The sequence below is a fragment of the Terrapene carolina genome, unplaced genomic scaffold, assembly GCF_002925995.2.
Source record: "Terrapene carolina triunguis isolate 2854851 unplaced genomic scaffold, T_m_triunguis-2.0 Scaffold926, whole genome shotgun sequence".
Taxonomy (NCBI): Eukaryota; Metazoa; Chordata; order Testudines; family Emydidae; genus Terrapene; species Terrapene triunguis.
In genome coordinates, this window is record NW_020665277.1 from 6,408,826 (window position 1) to 6,420,033 (window position 11,208).

At 56.8% G+C, this 11,208-nt stretch overlaps 1 protein-coding gene across 4 annotated transcripts in view; it reads left to right on the forward strand.

Annotated features, from left to right (window-relative positions):
- Nucleotides 1–11,208, forward strand: part of SPTB (spectrin beta, erythrocytic) — a 120,229-nt gene that overhangs the window by 59,369 nt on the left and 49,652 nt on the right. For all 4 annotated transcript variants that reach the window (XM_026660977.2, XM_029913787.1, XM_029913789.1 and 1 more), the window contains exons 13-18: nucleotides 250–400; nucleotides 1,159–2,029; nucleotides 2,564–2,701; nucleotides 7,743–8,499; nucleotides 10,121–10,323; nucleotides 10,502–10,592. In XM_026660977.2, coding sequence (XP_026516762.1) covers nucleotides 250–400; nucleotides 1,159–2,029; nucleotides 2,564–2,701; nucleotides 7,743–8,499; nucleotides 10,121–10,323; nucleotides 10,502–10,592 — 2,211 coding nt within the window. The remainder of the gene's footprint in view (nucleotides 1–249; nucleotides 401–1,158; nucleotides 2,030–2,563; nucleotides 2,702–7,742; nucleotides 8,500–10,120; nucleotides 10,324–10,501; nucleotides 10,593–11,208) is intronic.

Below are 11,208 nucleotides of genomic sequence, written 5' to 3' on the forward strand. Positions count from 1 at the left end.
ACCCCTCACCTTATGAGCTAGGGGCAGGACTATTCTCCCCCCCTTGGGGGAAACTGAGGCACACGGGGGTTCAGTGCCCAAGGGCGCACAGCAAGTCAGTGAAAGAACAGGGAGCAGAGCCCAAGTCTCTAGAGTGGGGGTCTGGGAACCACAACAGCCAAGCAGGCCCCGTGGCATGGGCACAGCATGCTGTAGGCGTCAAAGCCAGGGTAAATGATTAGCCCTGCCCTCTCGCCCTGCTCTGCGTAGGCCCGTCTCTTGTCGCCCGAGTTTGGCAAGCACCTGCTGGAAGCGGAGGACCTGCTGCAGACGCACAAGCTGCTGGAAGCTGACATGGCCCTCCAGGAGGAGAAGGTGCGCGCCGTGAGCGCGAAGGCCCTTGAGTTTGCCAACGGCGACGGTACGTGGAAGCGGCGAGCGACGCGTCTCGTGCCGGCGGGGCCGGCGGCGGGGCCGGCTGCGGGGGATGAGGCTGGGAGAGAGCCCATCAAAGGGGCCCCGCTGCTGGCCCGTCATCACACTCTCACTTCTCTTCAACCCTGCCCCGTGCCAGCCCTCGGCTTGTTCTGCCCTTCCCTGGGTGCCTTGGCTTTTGTCTACATCCCTCCGGTGAGGAGGTGCAGGTCCGAGGGCCGAAAGCCGGCTGTGTTCTTACTTCCCCAGGGCAGGCCCGTGCATTGAAAACTCGCCGGGCCAGAGGGGGCACAGCGAGTGGGAGAGGGCCTGGAACTAGGGAGACTAGGTTCAGTTCCTGGCTTTGCCGCTGGCTGCATGACGTCGGCAAGGCACTTAGGGTGCGTCTACACTGTAGCTGGGAGGTGGGATCCCTAGCTCCATCAGCACACTGGCCCTGCAGGAGGCCGGCCGTCGGCGCGCTGGCCCTGCGGGGGGCGGCTGCGGGCGCGCTGGCCCTGCGGGGGGGCGGCTGTCAGCCCCCAGAGCTGGGAATGACCCCTCCCTGCTGCTGTGTAGACACAGCCTTAGTCTCTCTGGGCCCCAGCTGTGACATGGGGATGACAGGGTGGCCAACTCGAGAGCTCTGCCCCACCCTGGTGGTGTGAGGGACGGGATGGCTGTTGAGATCTAGAGAAGAGGCCTCCTCGGTGATGGCATTTCATGCTTTAAAGCTGCCTGCGTTCTGTCCCCTCCCCCGCGCAGGCTATCGGCCGTGCGACCCCAAGGTCATCCGCCACCGCGTCAGCCACCTGGAGCTGTGCCACCAGGAGTTGCTGGCGATGGCCGCCGAGAGGAAGGCTCGCCTGGAGCAGTCCAAGCGCCTGTGGAAGTTCTTCTGGGAGCTGGACGAGGCGGAGAGCTGGATCAAGGAGAAGGAGCAAATCTATTCCACCTTGGATTACGGGAAAGACCTGACCAGCCTCCTCATCCTGCAGCGGAAGCACAAGGCCTTTGAGGACGAGCTGCGGGGCCTAGGCGCCCGCCTGCGTCAAACCATCCAGGATGGGGGAGACATGGTGGCCCAGAAGCACTTCGGCGCCTCCAAGCTCCGAGGCAGGACGGAGGAGGTGAAGGCGCTGTGGGCTCAGCTCCAGGAACTGGCCTCGTTCCGCAAGAAGAACCTGCAGGACGCCGAGAACTTCTTCCAGTTCCAGGTGGACGCGGACGACCTGAAGGCCTGGCTGCAGGATGCCCATCGCCTGGTGTCCAGCGACGAGGTGGGCCACGATGAGTCCTCCACGCAGGCCCTGGTCCGAAAGCACCGAAACCTACTGGACGAGGTGGCGGACAACAAGAGAGTGATGGACAGCCTGAGCCAGCAGGCCCAGAGCTTCCCGGCCGAGCTGCGGGGCGCCCCGGAGTTCCAAAACCGGCTGCAGGCCATCCAGGCCCTCTACTCCGAGGTGGTGTCCCTGGCTGAGCTACGCAGGCAGAAACTGCAGGATGCCCTGGACCTCTACACGATCTTCAGGGAGACGGACGCCTGCGAGCTCTGGATGAGTGAGAAGGAGAAGTGGCTGGAGCAGATGGAGATCCCAGACACTCTGGAGGACTTGGACGTAGTGCAGCACAGGTACCTGGGCTACCACCGTCAGGGACAGCCAGGTACCCCCTCCCTCTGCCCCCCTCACCCTAACCCCGACCCTCACCTAGCTAGATACACGTAGGACCTGGGGTTGTGAAGCACAGATGATCCACTTCAGGGGCAGCTTCTCCTTATTCCAGCGCGTCAGGCTTTGCCCCTTCCGGCAGTGCCCAGGGTTTGGAAGGGGGGTGGGTGGCTCCCTTCTTTTTGCACTCAACAGCGGGCACGGAGCCTTGCTTTGTGTGCTACGGCCCCAGCCCCATTCCTAGCCCACCCCAGCTCTGCTCACAAACATCATGTGTCGTCGTCAGCGTTAGCGCTGCTGCTCCATCCGTCAGTGCTGGCGCAGGGCTCTGGGCACTTTGCCCAGGGTGCACGCTGGCACCAGAGGGAAGGCGGCGGGGAATGCCTTGTGCCCTGGGCCTGTGCCCAGCTCAGCCAGGGAGGGGACCTTAGGCACAGCTGCTACGGAGTTGGGCAGTCCCGGCGCTGCTCTGCGAATTGCTGCCTGTGTGATTGCAGGTTTGACATCCTGGAGCAGGAGATGAGCACGCCGGCCTCCCAGATTGACGGCGTCAACCGCGCAGCCGCCAGCCTCGTCGAGAGCGGGCACCCGCGCAGCAGCCGCATCAGGCAGTGCCAGGAGCGTCTGAACAACAGGTACCGCCCCACCCCTCTGCTGCCCAGAGAGCGGCACCGCCAGCGAGGAGAGCCATACTAGCTGTGTCCCAGGCCTGCCTGTCGGGGACACGGCTGACTGGATGCTTTACAATGATCCTATCCCCAGGAGCTGCATATTCAGTGTGTGCTCATGCTAAAACCACAGTGGGTGTCCCCCATCCTGATGCTGGCTGCATTAACCCTTTGCTAGGATCCCAAGGACCAAATAAGATATATTAGAATCGGAAACGGTACAGAGAAGGGGGGGAAAAAAATGAGGAGGGGTATGGAACAGCTTCCAGAGGAGGAGAGATTAAAAAGACTGGGACTTTTGTTAAAGAGACAACTAAGGGAAATCAATAAAACCATGAATGGTGTGGGGAAAGTGAATAAGGAAGTGTTATATACCCCTTCACGTAACACAAGAACTAGAGGTCACCAAATGAAATTAACAGGTAGCAGATTTAAAACAAACAAAAGGAAGTATTTCTTCACACAACAGACAATCAACCTGTGGAACTCGTTACCAGGGGATGTTGTGAAGGCCAAGACTATAACAGGGTTAAAAAAAGAACTAGATAAGTTCATGGAGGATAGATCCATCAATGGCTATTAGCCAATGTGGTCAGGGATGCTACCTTATGCTCTGAGTGTCCCTAGCCTCTGACTGCCAGTCACTGGGATTGGATAACAGTGGATGGATCACTTGCTATATAACCCCATATAAATCCATGGTGGGCCCACATCTTGCATACTGTGTGTGACGGGTTGGACCCCCCATCTGGGATGCCAACTGATGTGCTGGGGTCTCACTCGTTCCGCCCGTTCCACCAGCCTGGGCTTCCTCACCCTGTCCTAGCTGTGCCAGGCCCTCAAGCCTTCTCCAGCACACACAGGTAGGGACACACGCAGCTGCAAATGGACACAGAGACACTGAGACCCGCTCTGTGTGGGAGGAATCAGCTCGGGGATTTACCCAGCACTCACGTGCACACCCCCTCTGAGGAGTAAACCCAAAATAATATTGTCTTGCGCTGTATAGATGAATCTGCCCAGCACAAGCTCATAAAAATCGTCCTCTCCCTCAACATGGAAAGAGATATGCACAGCTTCTCCCCCCGATACGAATTGCACAAACTGGATTCTGTGATCAATGAGAAATAAGTTTATTAACTACAAAAGGTAAATGTTAAGTGATTATAAGGGACAGCAAACAGAACAAAGCAGATTACGGAGCATGGAAGCTTAATACACTAAAGAAACGGGTTACACCTAGTAATTTCTCACTCTAAATTTTATTCAGGCAGGTTGGTAGAGTTTCTGCAGCTCAGAGTTCCAGTTATATCTCTTTACACGCTAGACCGGGGTGGCCAACCTGAGCCTGAGGAGGAGCCAGAATTTACCAATGTACATTGCCAAAGAGCCATAGTAATACGTCAGCAGCCCCCCCATCAACTCCACACCCCCCACTCCCAGCACCTCCTACCCACCGGCAGCCCCGCCAATCAGTGCCTCCCCTTCCCTCCCCGCACTTCCCGATCAGCTGTTTCGTGGCGTGCAGGAGGCTCTGGGGAGGAGGAGCGAGGGCACGGCAGGCTCAGGGGAGTGGGCGGGAAGGGGGGGAGTGCGGGCAGGGCCTGTGGCAGAGCCAGGGGTTGAGCAGTGAGCACCCCCTGGCACATTGGAAAGTTGCCGCCTGTAGCTCCAGCCCCGGAGTCAGTGCCTATACAAGGAGCCGCATATTAACTTCTGAAGAGCCGCATGTGGCTCCGGAGCCCCAGGTTGGCCACCCCTGGGCTAGACCAGGAGCGCCGCCAGCTTTTCTGCCACCCTAGGCGGCAGAAGGTCCCGCCCCGAAATGCCACCCCCCACAGAGGCGGCGGAAGGTCCCGCCGCCAAAATACCGCCGCGGTCGCCACTCCCCAAATTGTAGCACCCTAGGCGACCGCCTAGGTCGCCTAATGGGTTGCACCACCCCTGGGCTAGACCAATGTTCACAGCCTGGACTCACCCCTGCCTTTCCCTTCAGGTGTTTTTAGCAGTCTTCCTTCCTGGGCAGGCAATGGAGGAGAGTCCTGAATGCCTTCCTTCCCAGCCTTAAATAGAATGTACAGAAGGCGGGAAGCCTTTGTTTCCAGTGGAAAAGTACCAGCAGTGTCCAAGGTGGTGTTTTGTACTAGGTGACATTATCACATGACCTTGCAGCGTCAGGGCAACCATGAGACAAGGTTTATTTGCAAGGTCCACAGGAAGGAACTCCTGAGAAGATGGGGATCCACAGCTTCGAAGACTCATTGTCTTTTCCTAATGGCCCATTAAGGCTGATTGCTTACTGTCTGATGGGCGTTTCCCAATCACATACCCATAAAGTTGTAATGGTTACATACACAGTCTTCCTAACTTTGGATACAGAAATGATCCATGCATACAACTTGGATAAACACATTCAGAAAATCATAACCTTTCCAATGATACCTCACATGACCCATCTTGCATAAAACATATCTTAGTTATGCCATATTCATATCATAACAATATTTCTATGACGAATATGGGGTGTAACCTCACACTGTGTGCAGATGTGGTCACCCCATCTGAAAAAAGATATTTTGGAATTGGAAAAGGTTCAGAAAAGGGCAACAAAAATGATTAGGGCTATGGAACGGCTTCTGTCTGAGGAGAGATTAGTAAGTTTGGGATTTTTCAGCTTGGAAAAGAGATGACTAAGGGGGGAGCCTGGTTTGGAGAAAGTAAATAAGGAAGTGTTATTTACTCCTTTTCATAACACAAGAACTGGGGGTCACCCAATGAAATTAATAGCCAGCAGGTTTAAAACAAACAAAAGGAAGTATTTCTTCACACAGTGCAGGATCAACCCGTGGAACTCTTTCCCAGGGGATGTTGTGAAGGCCAAGACTATAACTGGGTTCAAAAAAGAACTAGATAAGTTCATGGAGGACAGGTCCATCAATGGCTATTAGCCAGGGTGGCCAGGGATGGTGTCCCTAGCCTCTGTTTGCCAGAAGCTGGGAATGAGCGACAGGGAATGGATCACTTGATGGTTACCTGTTCTGTTCATTCCCTCTGGGGCACCTGACATTGGCCTCTGTTGGAAGACAGGATACTGGGCTAGATGGACCATTGGTCTGACCCAGTGTGACCATTTTCATGTGTAAATTTTATATTTATATGATGCTCTCAATGCCCAGCACCAGAGAGAGACACCGCTCAGAGGCTGCTTTCATGTGACACCAACAGTTTCTGATTCTAAATAATAATCTCCCTTCTTGAGAATCCAAACGTTTCCAGCTCCTGACACAGCCAGTCCCAGGCAAGAGAGGGGTCAGGGAACATTTTCAAAACCCCACTTGCAGAAGTGACTTAGCAGCTTCAATCTCGTTGAAGTCAGTGGGACCTAGTCACCGCTGAAAATGGGATTCAGCTTCTGAAAGCTGTCCCCAGCCTGACCTGCGCTTGCAGAATTCTTTCTGCCCAAGGGCCGCGATTCCCAGCATGCCGCCTGGTCAAACAGGGCCTGGACACATTGAGTTCAGAGCCAGAAGTGACCATCTGATTGCCGGCTCTGACCTACTGCTCAGCACAGGCCGGAGAATTTCATCCCGTTGCCCCTGTATTGACGCCAGTCACTGGTGTTTGGCTAACGTGTCTTCCTAAAAGGCCTCCAGTCTGATCCGAAGACATCAGCGATGGAGAATCCACCCCTTCCCTTGGGAGTTTGTTCCCATGGGTCACCACCCTCCCTGGTGAACATTGGCGCGTTATTTCTAATTAGAATCTGTCTGGTTTTAACTTCCAGCCACTGGTTTTTCTACCTTCCTCCACTAGATTAAATACAGACTACCGTTCTGTGTCACTCAACGCCAACGTTTACAACAGCTGCATGAGCTCGGACTTTGTGGCATTTTCCTGTGTGCTCACAAACACTGATCCGCACAAATCAGTGAGGTCAGAACCAGAGCTGCTGCAGTGCAAATGCCTCATCCTCCAGGGGGCTTCGCCCACCAGGCCCCGCCCGGTGCTGGCGCATGTTTCGATTAGAGAGGCAACTCATCCAGTGTTAAACCGAACGGGCCTCTTTTTGGAAGGTTTGTCCCCCTTTCAGAACCGGGACAAAACCGGACATGGCTTTGTCCGGTATTGGATGGGGGGAATGCCATTTGCCTCCTCTGGCTCTTAAAAATGTGTGTGACCTCGCATGCACCATCACGCCGGCAAGGGTGGGCTCACACCATTCCCGGAAGTACCAAAACGTCTAGCATTCTGGGAACGTGTGAGTGGCCACCTTCATCTCGATATGAGCCGTGTGCTTTGCGCGGGGCCGAGCCCGGCGACTGATGCAGATGAAGGACGCCATGTGTAATAACCCAGAGCTGATTTGGGGCAGGACAGTGTGTCATGGCTGCCACGAGCCCCTGTATCTCAGCGAGCCCCACCTCCATTTTCCTGGCAGGGAGCAGACAACCAACCGGCCGGATTTTGATGCCTCCGTTTTTGAGAGCCCAACCTGAGATGTGATTTCACACAGGGCTGAACTCTCCCACTCTGCAAATCGGCCCTTTTCAGGGTTCTCTATTTCAACCCCGTCCTTCCCCTCCACTCCCCCAGCTCAGGACCCTCACAGCCTCAGAGAAAGGGCAGGAAGGCCTCGGAGGCGTGGCCAGCTGGGATGGGGTGAGGGGCTGCCAGACTCTGTTAGGGTCTGGCATTGCCCTTTCAGATCAGGAGCGTGGGCGGCCTGGCTGCATAGCAGCCTGTGGGTGGGTACCCCTGCAATCCCTGGCCATGCTTTCTTCCCAGCCAGCACTGCCCCCACTTTGGGGACAGCCCTGGCCCAGCGGAGTAGCACGAACTGAGTTCCTACAGAGTCCGGGTTTGCAGACACTGACTGCTCTGGCCGGAGAGTGTCTGAAGCCCTTCTCTCCCTGCCTCTCCTCCTTGGCGCTCTCACACAGGGCAGGGGTCACTCGTGAACCAGGGGCTCTAAGACCGCTCGATGGGGCGTCTGCTGTGTTCTCTGCAGGTGGCACGTCTTCCAGGAGAAGGTGGGGCAGCGGCGGAAAGCGGTGGACTTGGCGCTGAGCCTGCACAATTACTGCGTGGACTGCGAGGAGACCCGCAAATGGATCCTGGACAAAACCAACGTGATCCAGTCCACCCAGGAGATGAGCAGAGACCTAGCGGGCGTGATCGCCATCCAGAGGAAGCTGTACGGCATCGAGCGCGACTTGGCCGCCATCCAGACCCGGCTGGGGGTGCTGCAGGAGGAGGCCCTCCGGCTGGCCGAGGAGCTCCCTGACCTGGCCTCTGACATCTATAGCCGGCTGACCACCATCAGCGGCCTCTGGCAGGAGCTTCAGAGGACGCTGCAGAGTCAGGAGGCCTCGCTCGGGGAGGCCAGCAAGCTGCAGAAGTTCCTGCAAGACCTGGATGACTTCCAGGCCTGGCTGTTCAAGGAGCAGCAAGCCGTGGCTTCGGAAGAGGTGCCCAGCTCCCTGGCCGAGGCGGAGCAGTTCCGACAGGAGCACGCCGCCATCAAGGAGGACATCGACCAGCACGAGGGCGATTACCACAACGTCAAGGAGACGGGGGAAAGGGTGACGCACGGGCAGACGGACCCGGAGTACCTGCAGCTGCAGCAACGGCTGCAGGGCGTGGAGATGGGCTGGAGTGCCCTGTGCAAGATGTGGGACAGCCGGGAGAAGTTCCTCGCCCAGTGCCTGGGCTTCCAGGAGTTCCTCAAGGATGGCAAACAAGCCGAAGTCATCCTGAGCAATCAGGTAGGGAAGCGGCTGCATCTGTCTGTTACGATGATGATGTGCATCACCGTCCCAATGCTCTGGGAGCCCGCTGCCCTGCAGGGTCACTGAAGAGATGGAGGGGCAAAATGAGGCACAGAAGGGGGATGGGACTTGCCCAAGGGCAGATGGTGGAGCCGGGAGTGGAAGCCAGATCTCCCGAGGCCCTAGCCACTAGACCCTGCTGCTTCTGAATTTCCACTCAGCCTTCCTTGCACTAGGCTACCAAGTGAGACGGTGTTTATAATTGTTCCCTCATATTTAATAGACCTGATCTGTGAAGATCGAACCTCACTTCCCCTCTGCTGATGTAACCCATGCCTGTTGGGCGTGGTGCTCTGTCCCCCTCTAGCGGCACCAAGCCCACCCAGAGATTGATGAGTCTGCTACAGCCTTACCTAAGTGCCCATGGCACTTAGAGGCTCATGCATTAAACTTCAGAGGTCCCAGGTTTGATCCTGCCCGCCGACGCCCGGGGTCTGTCCGTGTTACAGAGCCCCAAGGGAGCAATGTTCTCTGTGTCAGCTGGTTGGCAGAGTTTGAAGGGCCCGTTAGATCTGCATAGTCCAGCCCAGTCAGTCACACCCTGTATGGAGGAGCCCGATAACTTGGTTTGGCTAATCAGGGGGATTCTGAGACAAGTAAGCCCTGGTGAGGGGGGATGGCCCAGTGGTTAGGACATGGATCTGGTGATCGGGAGACCTGGTTTCAATTCTTTGTTCTCTCCCAGACTCCCCATGTGGCCTGGGGAACCTCCCTTGGGCCTAGATCTTTAAAGGTATTGTGCCAAGCTGATTTAGGAGCCTGTCTCATCTTCAAAAGGGAATTAGGCACTTAGGAGTCTAAATTCAGTGCAGCAGCACCTCAGTACCTTTAACAATCTGGGCCTTAGCCGCTCTGTGCCCCATTCCCATCTGTACAATGGGGATAACTGCCCTACGGCACAGAGGGGGGTTGAGGATATACACGGTAAAGACTGGGAAGTGCCAAGGCACAGCGGCGCCGGGGCACCGATAAAGACCTGAGAATAGAATGCTGCATCACCTGTGACCCGAGGCAATACCCTTCTGTACCGATGCAATAGCAGAGACCCCTTGATTTCATGGCCCGTTCTGATCACCTCCCCCGCAGAGATCCCAGCACACTGGTAAGCATTGTGCTGTGATTCGGGCACACGGTGAATCCATCCTTGGGGTAACTCCCTGGGCCTGCACCACCAGGGCTGATTTTGGCCTATTGCCTCCTTCCCCAGCCCCCTTTTGCCTGGCAGGAAAGGTCAGTGGCAGCTGCTCTCATGCTACTGGTGCATTTGCATACATCAGGCCAGTGCAAAAAGCCCTGTGCCGTGCCCTGGAGAGTTACACGTGGCTCAAGAGCACCATGGATACCCAACCCAGACGCTAGAGCAAGGAGTGTGCTGGAGATGCCTAGGCCCAGCACCCTGCATTCTGCTAGTCTTAGTCTTGTCAATGCAGCGGCCTTCCTGGAACACAGCATGTGCCAGGCATGGCTGGAGCAGTGTGGGGAGGGGGGAAAGGCGGGTGCTACAGAACCTGCTAAATCACATCTCCCCCCTCACACCCCGCCCCGCCCTCCGTCCCAGGAGTACACCCTGGCTCACGTGGAGCCCCCGAACACCTTGGAAGCGTCGGAAGCTGCCCTGCGGAAATACGAGGATTTCCTGGCCACCATGGAGGCCAACAAGGAGAAGATAACAGGGCCGGTGGAAAGCGGCGAGAAGCTGGTGGCGGACGGGAATATTTACGCCGACAAAATTAATGAAAAGGCCCAGGTCATACAAGAGAGGTAAATTGAACCGCATCCTACCAGCGAGGGGGCCCCCGGGAACCAGCTGCTGGCTATGCTGTCCAATCCCACCGCTGGCAGATAGCTTTCGCCCCGGTGGTTATGGTCTGATAGCGGGTGTCAAACGAGATAAGCTGCTGCAGCAATTATCAGCCTCCTTGTCCTCTCTCCTTTCCAGGTCCAGGACGAATGTGGCCAAATCGAAGGAAGTGCTGGATCTGCTGAAGGACAATCACGACCTGCAGAGCTTCTTGCAAAACTGCCAGGAGGTAGGCTGCTGGACGCATAGGCGCCGACTCCGTGGGTGCTCTGGGGCTGGAGCACCCATGGGGAAAAATTGGTGGGTGCTCTGCTCCCACCGGCAGCTCCCCACTCCCCAGCCCCAGCTCACCTCCGCCTCTGCTCCGCTCCACCTCCTCCCCTGAGCGCGCCGCTTTTCCCCCTCGCTCCCAGCGCTTCCCGCCGCGAAACAGCTGTTTCGCAGCGGCAAGCGCTGTGAGGGAGGGAAGAGGAGGGTGAACGCGGCGCGCTCGGGGAAGAGGCAGCCCCGCTGCGTGGTGCCGCCAGCCAGACAGTTAACGGCCCAGTCAGCGGTGCTGATGGGAGCCTCCAGGATCCCTTTTCGACTGGGTGTTCCAGTCACTCTACCTATGCCTTCATTCCCTCTCCATCCACAGACCAGCTCCGCCTCTAGCCCTGGCTCCTCCCCCATCCCCAGTTCCGCCCCCAACTCCACCTTCAGCCCAAGCTCCACTGCGGAGTTGCAGTAATGGGGGTTGGGGGGCACAGACAGCTTCTGTTACGGGTAAGAGGGGGCGTGACTGGAAACGTTTGTACACCACTGCCCCACAGTATCTTGGACAATAGTCCTTTGCCTCCGTTTCC